The sequence below is a fragment of the Triturus cristatus genome, chromosome 9, assembly GCF_964204655.1.
Source record: "Triturus cristatus chromosome 9, aTriCri1.1, whole genome shotgun sequence".
NCBI classification, from domain to species: Eukaryota; Metazoa; Chordata; class Amphibia; order Caudata; family Salamandridae; genus Triturus; species Triturus cristatus.
The window spans coordinates 927,005,125-927,020,697 of NC_140592.1; the positions used below are offsets into that span (position 1 = coordinate 927,005,125).

The window sequence follows — 15,573 nt, forward strand, 5'->3', positions numbered from 1 at the left end:
AGGCTGAAGGTTTCTCGACCAATCATTCATCTTTGGTAATGACACTAATCTGTGAAAAACCCCCAGTCTAAATCTTGTTAATATGAATCTATTGTATACACCAGGTACAAAGGTTAGATAGGGTTGATTTTTAAATGTGGTTAAAATCATCTGATTTTGGAGGACAGTCGATTTTAATGAATCATTTGTCATTCTGTGGCTTTCCAAAAGCAGTAGCCCTTCTCTTCTCAAGTCCTTCCTTGAAATAGTCCCAAGTGAACTTGGATTATTAAAATTCTCCAAATGACCGAAGTCATTTAAGAAGTTACGTACGTACGCAATCCAGGGGATGTTCAAAAACCCATCCAGTTTACAAATATCTATAATAATCTCCCGATTCAAATTTGCCTCTTCCTTAATCCAGAGCCTATGCCATAAAAGGATAGGCTCTAGCTTAATTAAATCAGAGATAAAGGTGAGCCCCTGTTCTGCGTGACATACGGTAGAAGAAGTACCACTTGGGACTGATAGAAGATATTTGAGAAATTAGTTCTCAACATGCTGAATTGTGTTCACATCTGCTAGCCCCCAGAGCCCTGCTCCATAGGTGGCTAATGAGACACACTTGGCCTTATATAATTTTATAAGTTCCACCGGTGGTCTTTTACCCAATCTTTTAGCGAAGTTTATAAGGGCTGTGGTGGCTCTAAGGAAAGCCAGTTGCGTCGTGGAGTTTCAACATGGCTTCATTCCCAAGTGTGTATGGCCATTAGCATGAGAACATTCATTGCAGGCTAATATATATATATATATATTTGTAGCCAATCTCAGTGAGGCACAAATAACGACCTGCCTATTTAATATTTATTAAGCAGGCCATTTTGTGACCTTCAGCAACTGAATATATTGTGCCACTACCTATAAATACATAGGCAACATCACAAAATGAAAGACTGGTCAAGATTGTCGGTGCACAATGTATGACCTTTTTGCAATCAATCTGTCCTGTGGTCACTTGCAGTCCCTGAGTCTGGTCTGCAGAGGTAAATGTATCACTCATGTTGTCTCCCATCTATTGGGTGCCTATTGTGCTCCTATGCGTGATTGCACATTTGTCATAGATGATCCATTTGTTGTATTTATGATGCACCTGTCTCTTTCATGTGAAGCCTAAGGCATTTGTTCATGTCTAGTTGAACAGGTTGGAAGACTCCTGTAGTGATGCTGATCAGAGACCTGCTACTCCCCCACTCCCCCTGGCCTTCCCTTCTGCTTCACTGGACCCTTCTCCCTCTGTGGGCATTCATTCAGGTAAGCCCATACTGTGCGCCATTTTTCGTCACATTTTTACTTTTGAATATGTGTGTCAAAAATGACTGTTTTACATGTATGAACACAGTGACAGCTGTAATAATTGTACTGCATGTTGTGCAGAGGAACGGGTTATCCGTGTTGACAGGATAGTCCGAGTAGCACTAACCACGTGAGTCAGAGATACCAGCTCAATTAGGTTCTGTTTGAGCAGGACAGCTTAGTGCTTCTAGCTCCTTAGCGCTACCACAAGTACAGTGCAACTGGTCTGCTTGTGCCCTCCTCTTAGATGCTTCTCCACCGTTCGATGGTTTCACTGTCAGGCTCACGACCCACCTCCCACTCGCCTTCTGACCTCGGTCATTCAAAAGCTTTTAGTTTCAGCAATACCCGCGCTGCAAAGTGCCTTGAAGCGCCGCTAAGCAAAACACGCAGATGAATATATAAGTTCTGTGTTTTTGCACTTGTAGTAGGGAGTTTGTTCCAGCACCTGTGAGATAGTTGCGGTTGAAATGTTTTCTGTTGTACATTGTGTTTCTGACACAAACAGGCGTTCTAAGCAACACTTTCACGTTTGGCTACTGGGTTGATATGTCTTTCTACTCCGAAGTTTAATAAGAGGCATATAGGTTATTATTTCATTTTCCTGAATTTTGATTTGTTCTACGACCAACATTGCTAAATAATTGTGAATGCATTGTACCAATAAGAAGTATAATTGCTCAGTGGGTTAATGCACATGCTGCATATGTCTGTGTGTTAACTGCATGTGACGGGTTCGTATGCTGGTGGGTTAGTTCAGTCCTTCATATTTCCAAGTTTCACAAAATGGATAGACCACTATAAAACCCAGAAATTCCAGCTTTGAAAACCGAAGTGGCGAGTGCAATGCAAAAAACGTATTGTTATTAAATTTACAAATATAGTTTAGCAAAATCACCAGTGCAGCATCAGTGTGTGTGTGTGTGTGTGTGTATATGTGTGTATATATATTACCTACTGGCGGTCGCCAGTAGGTAGTTATAGTTAGGACCACGTTTCCATAGGAAAACCTCAACATTCTATTTTGAATAACTTTGGCGCCGGTCGACGAATCCTCGTGAATTTTTCAAAATAGGTGGGGCGCTACGCTCCGCTCCTACCCTGAAAGTCTCGGGGGGATTCGTCAAGCGGGGGCTGAGAAAAAAGGGGGGTCCCAAAACGCGTTTTCCCCATGCATTTTTCCATAGGACCTTTAGACAGGGCTACAGTCCGAACGGCTGAACAGAATTACTAGAAATTTGGCAGAGAGGTAGTCCCCAGGTCAAGGAAGTGCCTTTTGTAGGTTTGGTGTAAATCTGTTCAGTAGATTATGAGAAAATAGCCTTTAAATCAATATATATATATCTAAGCGCGCTCTGGGTGCGCGCACCTCGCCGTGCGCGAGCGCAATTCTGATTGGTTGTTAGATCTTAGTAAACATTCGAATCGGTGGAAATCAGGAAGCGGCGGCCGCCATTTTGTCTATCGCATAAAGAGGGGGTGATAAACAAAGGGGGAGAACTTGAAAAGGGGGCAGAGTGGGTAGAAATAGACCCAGTAGGCATTGTAAGGGGGTCAAAGTAGGACCTTGTAGGGCAAAAAAAAAGATTAATATTTTGTTAAAAAATATCGCCGAGTGCGCGCACCCAGCGCGCACCCGAAAAAAAACGTAATAAAACAAATTTTAAAAAAACTCGCATTTAAGTGTTTAGATATAAGGTGGCTCTAAAAAGAGCCCTTGTGTTTATTGTTTGTTTTTTGGTACCTACAAGTAAGTACATGGCCCATCTAGCGTAACGTGGGCACGCGGTGCGCGTAGCGCACCGCGTGCCCACCGTGCGTGCACGCCACTAACTGCGTAAAGTGGGCGCGCGGTGCGCGAAGCGCACCGCGTGCTCACTGTGCGCGCACGGTGCGCGAAGCGCACCGTGCGCGCACGGAACGAACTGCGTTAAGTGGGCGCGCACGCCACGAATGGCGTAAAGTAACTTAGCATTTAAAAAACCGTACAAATTCACTGAAAAAACCATAGGTTTCACACACGTTATAGTTAGGAATTAGCATTTAAAAAACCTTGCAAATTCACTGAAAAAACCATAGGTTTCACACATGTTATAGTTAGCGGAAATTTTACTGATAAAAAACCAATGAAATTCCCCCGTTATAGTTAGTGCAGGCAACTATAACTCACGCGACCGCAATCTTCTGCTGATGACATATGTGTCTTTATGAAAAAAAAATATTTGTAATATATGTATAGCTAAAAATGTATGGAAGAAGACATGGGCAAATAAGTGTCTAAATACAGTATTAGCATCAGCAGAGGATTGCGGTCGCGTGAGTTATAGTTGCCTGCACTAACTATAACGGGGGAATTTCATTGGTTTTTTATCAGTAAAATTTCTGCTAACTATAACATGTGTGAAACCTATGGTTTTTTCAGTGAATATATATATATATATATATAATCTACTGGCGGTCGCCAGTAGATAGTTATAGTTAGGACCGTGTTTCCATAGGAAATCCGCAACATTCTATTTGGAATAACTTTGGCACCGGTTGACGAATCCTCGCAAAAGTTTCAAAATAGGTGGGGCGCTCCGCTCCTACCCTGAAAGTCTCGGGGGGGATTCGTCAAGCGGGGGCTGAGAAAAAAGGGGGGTCCCAAAACGCGTTTTCCCCATGCAATTTTCCATAGGGACCTTTATTCCAAGGTACAGCCCGAACGTCTGAACAGAATTACTTGAAATTTGGCAGAGAGGTAGTCCTCAGCTCAGGGATGTGCCTTTTGCATATATGGAGTCAATCTGTTCAGTAGTTGCTGAGAAAATTGCAGTTAAAAGCACATACATATCTATAGCCGCACACCGTGCGAGCACCGTGTGAGCACCCTAACGTGCACGAGCGTAATTCTGATTGGTGGTTACATGTTAGTCAACGTTCGAATCGGTCGAAATCAGGAAGTGTCGGCCGCCATTTTGTTTGTTTTCAGTGCGAGAGTGAAAAAGGAAGGTGGCGAACGTGAAAAGGGGGCAGGAGTTCCTGACCCCCTAGCCTTTGTCAGGGGGTCCCTGAAGGACCCCGAAGGCAGAATTTTTTTTAAATTTTTTTTTTTAAAAATGGCGGGGGTGCGCGCACCGTGCGCGCACGGTGAAAAACCCAAAAAAACAAAAACAAATTTTTAATACGTAGTTTATTGTAAAATAAATATATAAAAAAAATAATAATACATACATAACTTAGCATTTAAAAAACCTTTGAAATTCTCTGAAAAAACCAGAGGTTTCACACACGTTATAGTTAGGAATTAGCATTTAAAAAACCTTGCAAATTCACTTAAAAAACCATGGGTTTCACACATGTTATAGTTAGCTGTACATTTCACTCGTAAAAAACCAATGAAATTCCACGTTATAGTTAGATCAGGTAACTATAACTTGCGCGACGGCAATCCACAATGTGTCATTTCAGATGTCATCATTGATGTCATGAGTGATGTCACTGACCATGTCATGAGTGATGTAATATGTGACGTCATCAGCAGTGCATTGTGGGCGCGCAAGTTATAGTTACCTGATCTAACTATAACGTGGAATTTCATTGTTTTAATACGAGTGAAATGTCCAGCTAACTATAACATGTGTTAAACCTATGGTTTTTTAAGTGAATATATAATATATATATATATATATATTATCTACTGGCGGTCGCCAGTAGATAGTTATAGTTAGGACCCTGTTTCCATAGGAAATCCGCAACATTCTATTTGGAATAACTTTGGCGCCGGTCGACGAATCCTCGCGAAATTTTCAAAATAGGTGGGGCGCTACGCTCCGCTCCTACCCTGAAATTCTCGGGGGGATTCGTCAAGCGGGGGCTGAGATAAAAGGGGGGTCCCAAAACGCGTTTTTCCCATGCATTTTTCCATAGGACCTTTAGACACAGCTACAGCCCGAACGGCTGAACAGAGTTACTTGAAATTTGGCAGAGAGGTAGTCCTCAGGTCAAGGAAGTGCCTTTTGTAGGTCTGGTGTAAATCTGTTCAGTAGTTCCTGAGAAAATAGCATTTAAATCAATATATATATCTGAGCCAGCTTACGGTGCGCTTACCGTGCGCTTACGGTAAGCTTACCGTACGCGTACGGTGCCGTGCGCGAGCGCGATTCTGATTGGCTGTTAGATCTTAGTAAACATTCGAATCGGTCGAAACCAGGAAGTGGCGGCCGCCATTTTCTCTCTCGCACTCTGAGGGGGGGAGGAAAAACAAAGGCAAAAAACATGTAAAGGGACTGTTTAGACAGCTCCTAACCACCCAGCCTTGATGAATGTGTCCCCAAAGAACCCCCAAGGCCCAAAATTCATTTTTATTTTTTTACAAAAAATCGCCGATTACGCTTACCGTACGCGTACGGTAAAAAAAAAAAAAAATTAACCGCACTCTCCCCACCCCGTGTGCAAATGGTGCCCGTAGGACACCCTTTGTGCATGGCTTAATTAAGACCATAATTCGAAAATTAAAAGCTTACCTTTCACAACGAAGCGCATAATATGTCCTCCACGAAGCGCATCGTGCGTACATGGCCCATCCACGGCACTAACTGCGTAAAGTGGGCGCGCGGTGCGCAAAGTGCACCGCGTGCTCACTGTGCGCGCACGGTGCGCGAAGCGCACCGTGTTCGCACGGAACGAACTGCATTAATTGGGCGCGCACACCACGAATGGCGTAAAGTAACTTAGCATTTAAAAAACCGTACAAATTCACTGAAAAAACCATAGGTTTCACACACGTTATAGTTAGGAATTAGCATTTAAAAAACCTTGCAAATTCAGTGAAAAAACCATAGGTTTCACACATGTTATAGTTAGCTGGACATTTTACTGATAAAAAACCAATGAAATTCCCCCGTTATAGTTAGTGCAGGCAACTATAACTCACGCGACCGCAATCCTCTGCTGATGACATATGTGTCTTTATGAAAAAAAAATATTTGTAATATATGTATAGCTAAAATTTAATGGAAGAAGACATGGGCAAATAATTGTCTAAATACAGTATTAGCATCAGCAGAGGATTGCGGTCGTGTGAGTTATAGTTGCCTGCACTAACTATGACGGGGGAATTTCATTGGTTTTTTATCAGTAAAATGTGCAGCTAACTATAACATGTGTGAAACCTATGGTTTTTTCACTGAATTTATATATATATATATATATATATTTTTTTTTTTTATTATTATATATATATATTTTTTTTACATAATTGATAGGGTACACAAACTGGATGCGCATACGAAAAAGCAATTTGTTAAGAAAATAAGTGCTGCTGGTGTTTCACTTCTCCATTGGCTTCAGCAGCCCTTTTGTACAATGCACGTTGCAGCTATTTGTTATGTAAGAGTAATTATAATGTGAAATAGAAATGGTAAGGTTGTGCTTGGGAAAGAATACACGTCCTTCGCGAGTTGCGGGGTCTAGTTGTTGCACGGAATGCAATCAATCAATCATATCACTTGTATAGCGCGCTACTCACCCGGAAGGGTCTCAAGGCGCTTGGGGGAAGGGGGCCGCTACTGCTCGAACAGCCAGGTCTTGAGTTGTCTCCTGAAGGCGAGGTGGTCCTGGGTCAGCCGAAGGTGGATGGGGAGGGAGTTCCATGTCTTGGCCGCCAGGTAGAAGAAGGATCTGCCTCCGGCGGTGGCTCTTCGGATGCGTGGTACGGCGGCGAGGGCGAGGCTAGCGGATCGTAGCTGGCGGGTGGGCGTGTGGAAGGTCAGGCGGTCGTTGAGGTACTTGGAGCCCAGGTTGTGGAGAGACTTGTGTGCGTGGGTGAGGAGCCTGAACGTGATCCTCTTGTTGACGGGGAGCCAGTGCAGGTTCCTCAGGTGGCCGGAGATGTGGCTGCGTCGAGGGATGTCTAGGATGAGTCGGGCGGAGGTGTTCTGGATGCGTTGTAGTCTTTTCTGTAGCTTGGCTGTGGTTCCGGCATAGAGGGTGTTTCCGTAGTCCAGCCCGCTGGTGACGAGGGCCTGGGTGACCATCTTCCTGGTTTCGATCGGGATCCATCGGAAGATCTTGTGGAGCATGCAGAGGGTGTGAAAGCATGAAGAGGAGACGGCGTTGACTTGTCTGGTCATGGAGAGGGAGGAGTCCAGGATGAAGCCCAGGTTGCGTGCGTGGTCTGTCGGCTTGGGGGCGGTGCCCAGGGCAGGGGGCCACCAGGATTCGTCCCAGGCGGAGGGTGATGGTCCAAGGATGAGGACTTCCGTCTTGTCTGAGTTCAGTTTCAAGCGGCTGTTCTTCATCCACTCGGCGACGTCTTTCATCCCTTCGTGGAGGCTGGTTCTGGCGGTGTCGGGGTCTCTGGTGAGGGAGAGGATCAGCTGGGTGTCGTCGGCGTAGGAGATGATGTTGAGGTTGTGTTGGCGTGCGAGGGGTCTTATGTAGACGTTGAAGAGGGTGGGGCTGAGTGATGATCCTTGCGGGACGCCGCAGATGACTTCGGTGGCCTCGGAACGAAACGGGGGGAGGCGGACTCTCTGTGTTCTTCCAGCTAGGAACGAGATGATCCACTTCAGTGCCTTCTCTTGGATGCCGGTGTTGCTGAGGCGTTGGACTAGGGTGCGGTGGCAGACAGTGTCGAACGCGGCAGAGAGGTCCAGGAGGATGAGTGCCGCTGTTTCCCTGTTGTCGAGAAGGGCTCAGATGTCGTCGTTGGCTGCGATGAGGGCGGTCTCGGTGCTGTGGTTGGCTCTGAAACCGGACTGCGAGGGGTCGAGGGATCCATTCGTCTCGAGGAAGGCGGCAAGCTGTCTGTTGGCGATCTTCTCGATGACTTTGGCAGGAAAAGGGAGGAGCGAGATGGGGCGGAAGTTCTTGAGGTCGGTGGGGTCCGCTGTTGGTTTCTTCAGTAGGGCACTGAGCTCGGCATGCTTCCAGCTCTCCGGGAAGGTGGTGGTGTTGAAGGAGGTGTTGATGACGTCTCGGAGTTGGGGTGCGATGGTGGAGTCGGCCTTGTTGAAGATGTGGTGGGAGCAGGGGTCAGTCGGAGATCCGGAGTGGATGGTGTTCATTGTGCGGGCTGTGTCTTCGGTGGTCACTGCGGTCCAGGTGCGGAGGGTGGCAGTGGGGTGCGTTGGTTCGACGGTAGGGTGCGAGGATGGTGTCGAAGCTGTTGTGGATGTCGGCAATCTTGCGGTGGAAGAACGAGGCGAGGGAGTCGCAGAGATGTTGTGAAGGAGTGATGTCGTTGTTGCCGGTGCTGGGGTTGGAGAACTCCTTGACGATGCTGAAGAGTTCCTTGCTGTCGTGGGCGTTGTTGTCCAGTCGATCCTTCAGTGATTTCTTCTTGGTGGTGCGGATGAGCTGGTGGTGCTTGCGGGTCGCGTGTTTGAGGGCGGTCATGTTGTCAGTGGTCCGGTCAAGGAGCCAGGCTTTCTCGAGGGTGCGGCAGGTCTTCTTGGAGTCCTTGAGTTCTTCGGTGAACCAGGGGGCCTTCTTGCTTCTGGGTTTGCTGGGGGGGTTCTTCAGTGGTGCGGGGTCATCGGCGCAGGCGGTCAGCCATTGTGTGAAGTTGCGGGCTGCTTCGTTGGGGTCTGGTGTGCTGGCAGGTGGGTTCTGGCTGAGGGAGGCGGTGAGCTGGTCGGCGGTGATCTTGCTCCAGCTCCTGTGAGGAACCTGTTGCGGGTGGTGGTGGGTGGTGGTTTTTCTGAAGCTGAAGTGGACGCAGCTGTGGTCGGTCCAGTGAAGTTCAGTGGAGTGGCTGAAGGCGATGTGCTTGCTGGATGAGAAGACGGGGTCAAGCGTGTGGCCGGCATTGTGGGTGGGGGTGTTGACCAGTTGCTTGAGTCCGAGGTTGGCGAGGTTGTCCAGCAGGGTGACAGTGTTGCAGTCCTTGTTGTTCTCCAGGTGGAAGTTGAGGTCCCCTAGGAGGATGTAGTCGGCGGAGCGGAGGGCGTGTGGGCTGATGAAGTCCGTGAGGTCTTCGCTGAATTGTGTGCATGGTCCCGGGTGTCTGTAGATGAGGGTTCCTCTGAGGGTCGTCTTTGGGTCGGTGAGGATCTGGAAGTGGAGGTGTTCGGCGGCGGTGTGGGTGTCGTCGGCGGCGGTCGTGATGCGGATGGTGTTCTTGTGGACGATGGCGATGCCTCCTCCGGTCTGGTTGACGCGGTCCTTCCTGATGATCTTGTATCCATCTGGGATGGCGATGGCGATGTCGGGGGCTGAGGAGGCGTTCATCCATGTTTCAGTGAGGAAGGCGACGTCTGGTGATGTTGTGTCGAGGAGGTTCCAGAGTTCGACGGTGTGTCTGTGGACGGAGCGGGTGTTGAGCAGGATGCACTTGAGGTCGCTGCTGGGATTTGGCTTGGCGGGCGCGGTACATGTTCGGAGGCAGGTAAACTTGCAGGTTGTGCAGGTGAAGGGTCCGTGGAAGCGTTTCGGGGCGGCCCGGCAGCAGGCGGGGTTCTGGCTGGCATTGAGTGCGTTGAGGGCGGCGGCGTCGTTGGTCTGTCGGGTCGTCTTGCGTCGGTGGGGACCAGGGGTTCTGGCGCTGGGCGCGGTCCAGGCGCGGACGGGCGCAGACGGGCTTGCCTTTGGCGCACCTTCGGCGCACAATCGGCGCTCCCGCTGCGCATACGCGCGGTCGCCATTTATAGCGAAGTGGGAGGGAGGGAGGAGCAGCTGGGAGGCGGGAGTGGGGAGGGCACAAAACAAAAGGGGGCGTGGCCGCTTGGACGGCGGCAGGGAGCGGGGCGGGCACAGGGGGACACAACAGCAAAGAAGCCTGGCAGTGGCACAATACAGAAAGGAAATAAAAGCAGTTAAAGGAGGAAATAAACAATGTTACACAGGGAATTCACACAAATAGTACAACACACGCGCGAGAAATGCTGCAGAGGGTCTGGGAGCAGAGAGGCAGTCCCAACGAGGCTGCGGGCAGCAGAGGGCGAGGGGCACACACACAGCTGGTGGCCGTGCGGCGCGGGGGTGTCCTGGTCTGTGATGTTGAAGAGATCCCGATTCTTACACTGGCCATAAATGGGCCAACCCTTTACAGTAATTCCTTGTGTGCATTTCACAACAAAGTAAACTGAAAAAGATGTTGAGTTTTTTTTATTTTATTTTATTTTGCAGTGGGCCTCAATTGTAGCCTGGAAGAGGCTACCTTTGCTTCCCAATGAAATCATTCTTTATATCCATTGAAAGCAAAAAAAAATAAATAAAAAAAATCAAATTGTGACTATTGTAAACAAGAAATATGTGTTTCCATAAAAACGTTCTGTGATTGTTTTTAGAAACTGTTGATGTCGTGATACTTGTAGATGTTACAGAGGTAAATGATTTGATAAAACCGAGATTGTGGGCTGATGAGACATACAGGACATGAATTCCAGTGGTACTGATGTTTCAATATGTTGTGGGAGGGGGATTTACGAAAATTTCGGGCTAAGTTCGAGCAAGTGAAATGTGATTTTCATCATCTGTGGCACAGAAACTGGTTTACTTTCTAGGGGAAAAACCAATGCCAAATCAGTTGCTTTTAGGAGAACAGTGAAGTGCTGGGCAATGTATTTATCTTGATGGTAATTGCATTGTTGTAACTGGAAATAGTTTTGAAAGCAGCTTCCCTGTCTCTGCGCCACTCCTGCCTGCAGGGTTCTTCGGGCACTCTAGCAGGCAGGCGCCACATAAAGGCGCCAACTGAACAGCTTGTTTTAATGCACAGTCATGGTTTGGGCGGTGCAATCCTCTTAATGCAATTACTATTAGGGTAATTACATTGCCCAACGCCTGACGGCGCTAGACCACACACGCATTCCTCGTTCCTTGCATTCCTCACTGCATGGAATGATGAATATTTGTGCTGAACGACATTTATTCTTCATTATACTTTTTTGTAAATCAGGTACTGGTTTTTGCGAATTCATTGAAGATGCGGGAAATTGCCAGAAGTTGTGCATCTGCTTACTGCAGATTAAAAAAGCATTCGCTCTCCCCTAATGCCAATGAGACTAATGGGTGAATAGACATGCACACTACTCTCCATTGTTACTTACTGATGATCACACTACTGGATATTATTTCTCCAGAGGGAGAAAGAGATGAATTGGCATTTTACTACTTCTTTCTGACCCTTGATTATGGATGCCTGCACCTCATATAGGGAGACAAAGTTGATGCGCAACAACTTAGCGCTGAATTCCCACACCTGCAACACCATCTAACCCACTATTTATGGAGAAGAGTATAGCTGGCCTTATCAAACGTAGGGTTAGTTACAATAGGACCCCCAACACCCATCCAACTGTTAGGAGATTTCTGAGGTGAGGCCTGGGACGCTTGATGTCCATGGTACACCTCATTTCATACCTCTATTGCGTGGTCGCAGAAAGAGGCATAGATGTCCTAGCTGGCAGCCAATTTAGGTTTAGTCATCACTAAATGGTTTTGAATCACCCCTAAGTTAACCCATTAACTTGTTTAATAAATCTTCAACATTATTTTCATCAATTAAAAACTTTATCCTGCCTGTTATTTTACTTTATCTGCATAAGTAATACCCACTAATGCAATTATTTTAATGAGCTTGGTGGGATGCTTGGCAATCTCTGCCAGAGAGAGGCGAAAGAGTGATTTGCCATGAAACCTGCAGCTATGTAACTTTACTCGTAGATTGATTGATACTGCCATTGAGAGACCACTCCCTGTGCTCCCTTGCAACTTCTTTATGATTGCCTCCTTCCCATTAGAGAATATCTAATTCCATCTTTTAGGCAAGGAGCTAAGCACGGCTGGCTTTAGCACTGGTGGAGCCGGAGCAGGAATCTTCTTTTGGCACTCCACAATGACCTTCTCCACGGATTCCCTCACTACCACCCTCCAATAGTGTCCATCATCTCAAGCCGGTATTTTACATGCAATTCATCTGTTTTAGCAATGTAGGGTGTTGAAACACTTTACATCACACACACATTATATGGAGACAAAGAATCATACATGTGCAAATCAGTCTATAGAAAGTGTTACATAAGACAATGAGGGTTATAAGGTGTAGGAATCACATGTCATCCATACTCGTAGGCAGTATATTTTGACAGTATTTATTTGAAGCAGCACAAACTCGGGATTTAAAACATACCTCGGTAGTTGGGGATGGCTTTACTAATAAGAATATATTTCTATCAAAACTAATCCTTTTTAGCAACATTAGGATAATGAAAAATGGTGCAAATCTTTTATTTGTTGTAACCTATACCATGCAGTTTGCATGCAGCTCTCTGACCATTCATAGGTCCATGTGCTATATTAGGATTGTAATGTATGATCTACAAATAATAAAAGAATAACTGTGATAAAATCAGTAAACCCCCGAGCTATCCAAATTAAAATACAGTTTTGTGATCTACATGGTACACTTTAGTTGCAGAAGGCATATTAATCATCTGCACTACTGTTGGACTTGGTCCTTTCTACAGGGTAATTCCCTAAACTTTTTGCTTTAGCCCTCCTGTTTTCTGAACCCATTTTTGTTGTTTTTTTGGACTTTGCATACCCACTTAAGTAGCCCTTTAAAGATGTCTCAGGCCTGCCATTGCAGCCTGTTTGTGCAGTTTTAAACATAAATTTCAACCAGGCATAATAAACCTTTTGCCAGGCCTAAACCTTCAATTTTAATACATATAAGTCACCCCATGGGTTTGCCTAAACAGCCACATGGCAAGCTGCAGTTTATTTGAAGTTGGACATGGACTTTTAAGTTTTACATATCCTGGTATTGAAAAATTCTGAAATTATTTTGTCACTACTGGAAAGCCTGCCTCTCCCATAGGATAGCATTGGGTTAACCTATTACATTTAATAAGTGATGTTTTCAGATAGGAGCACGATGGAATGTTGAATTTGGTGTCAAAAGAATTGTAATTTAAAGCCCGCTTTAATGGTAAAGTCAGATTTTAAGTCACAATTCTGAAACTGCCAATTTTAGAAAGATGGCATTTTCTTGTCCTAACCATTTGGTGCCTGCAGCCCATTTCCTGGTTCACATGATTAAGTGTAGCTCGCAGTTGGTCTTTGTGTATTGATGCCAGACAGTGAAAGAAAAGGAGTATAGGTGTTGGCAGGATGGGCTATCTCTGACTTGATGTGGGGGAGGATCTGTCACCTACCACATTTGCACATCACAAAAGCTCTGCCTGAGCACACTCACAAAGGGGTTGACACTAGTCCTTTGTGACCCCAGAATAGCTGGGGCTAGGGAAGGGAGACTGGAAATTCCAAGCACCTCTGGGGAACTTGCAGAACCTTCTCCTACTTCAAAGTGGGCACCGGGTATAAATATTAGACCCTCAGACCTAAATCATCAGTAACACCTCCCGACCTGTAGAAGACTCACAAAGACTGCGGTGCTGCTCTGCTTCAAGAAGGACAGCTATGTTGCTACCTTGCTGTCTGAGTGAAAGGACTGGGTCTGCATCTTAAACCTGGAACCATCAGAGTGACTCCAAGGGCTAATTGGCTGGCCTTCTGATCCGAGTCACAAGGACAGTAAAGGCTTCCACCACCTTGAAACTGGCACCTGTACTCTGTCTGAGAAGAGTTTTGTCCCCAAGTGGTGCACCCCAGTCCTGGCCCATGGAAGTGGGCCTGAAGGTGCTCTGCCAGCCCAGCTGTGGTCGGATCCAACACAGTGCTACGCAGCTCCTCATAGCTCTGCTTCAGAACTGCCGCAGGAAGATTCATCTTTGCTGCCAAACATTGTATCGCAACCAACTTGGGACTGCTGCTATGCAACCCCCTCCTTGACGTAGACCATAGCATTGCAAGCCCCTCGTCGACGTTCTCCTCAATGATGCAGGACTTTGTATCGCAGCCCTGCAGCTTCTTCGGAACAACCAGTGTTCAACACTTGTTTGACAGAAGACTTTGCTTTGCAAGCCACTAATCGATGGCATCCTCCCGATGACGCAAAACTCTGCATCGCAGTCTCACAACTCTTTGGAACTGCTGCTGCACCACATATCCTCAACATGGGATCTTGCAATGCTCTATGATCAAGATTTCAGGTATGTTGTTCACCGAGTCTAACTTAATCCCTATATCTGGCATGGCTCATTGCTGTCAGCCTGAGTTTATGACTTTGTCCCAGTCTGGTGTTTCCATATAATCACAGTTGGGGCTTTGTGATTCTAGGCGCAGTTTTTACTTAAAAGTTTGAAATTGCATGTCTCAGATTCCGCTAATTGCATTTTTGTTGTTGTGATCTCAAATATGTATTATAATTTACTAAAATTTTAAAAAGTTGGGTGGGATTTTTCTTGTGTTGTGTTTTCACTTTATCACTGTTTGAAATGCTGCATAAATACTTCACACATTGCCTCTAAGATAAACCTGACTACTTTTGTGCCAAGCTAACAGAGGGTTAAGCACAAATTAATTTGGGGTCTGCTTGTGTTCCTCCCTGACAGAGACTCTGCTTGAGTACGTTTACACTCTCCTCAACCAGTAATCCAATTTTTTCAACAGCTACTTTATGATGTGTAAAAACTACCCCTAGACAAATCTCTGATCTCTCTCCAGTTGGAATATTAATCACCAGACTTATCTTGGTATTTTTACTGTTACCTGAAAACTGCTGGACACTCGAGGAACTCTCCAATGGGTACCTTTAAACACATAAGTAATTTCTACAGCCAGTACCCCACCCCCCTGCCGGTCAAGAGATCCGCTCCGGGAGCAGCTGCATCAGCAGCACCACCCTAAAGCTGGCCCTGAAGTTAAATGTGCCTTCATGAGATTTCTCGATAAATAACCAATTAATTCCATACTCTGTGCAGTTCTGGGAAAGTCAATCTATCTGAGTGAGGTAATAAAATAGACCTGCATATGGTGGGGTGTAATATGACATGCATGTGATATCAAAGATAGAGCTCAGAGTGGTATACAGGGATTACATTAAAGTGCTCCATATATGTGAATATTCTAAAGAGTCCAAGGGTTGAACAGTCATACAGGCATCAAGCATTTAACAATAAAGAGTGGCCACGTATTGGATGGGCAGTTAAACTTTAAGCCTTCATCATCCAGTACAGGGGTTGCAATTGATACATATAGCTATTTGAAGCAAGTCACATGTTTTATATACGTATTGGATGTATCAAGTGTGAGCCGAGCAACAGAGCACCAGTGCCCAGAACAGGAAAGAACATTACATTGGAAGTGGGTGCCGGAGAATGACAAAGTGGATTGGCTGAGAAGGGAACAAGA

The 15,573-nt window shown here is 46.0% G+C and overlaps 1 protein-coding gene across 2 annotated transcripts in view; it reads left to right on the forward strand.

Annotated features, from left to right (window-relative positions):
• Nucleotides 1–15,573, forward strand: part of PRIMA1 (proline rich membrane anchor 1) — a 789,901-nt gene that overhangs the window by 20,813 nt on the left and 753,515 nt on the right. For both annotated transcript variants that reach the window (XM_085626481.1, XM_085626480.1), the window contains exon 2: nucleotides 1,173–1,290. In XM_085626481.1, the coding sequence (XP_085482607.1) occupies nucleotides 1,201–1,290 (90 nt within the window). In that variant the 5' untranslated portion in view covers nucleotides 1,173–1,200. The remainder of the gene's footprint in view (nucleotides 1–1,172; nucleotides 1,291–15,573) is intronic.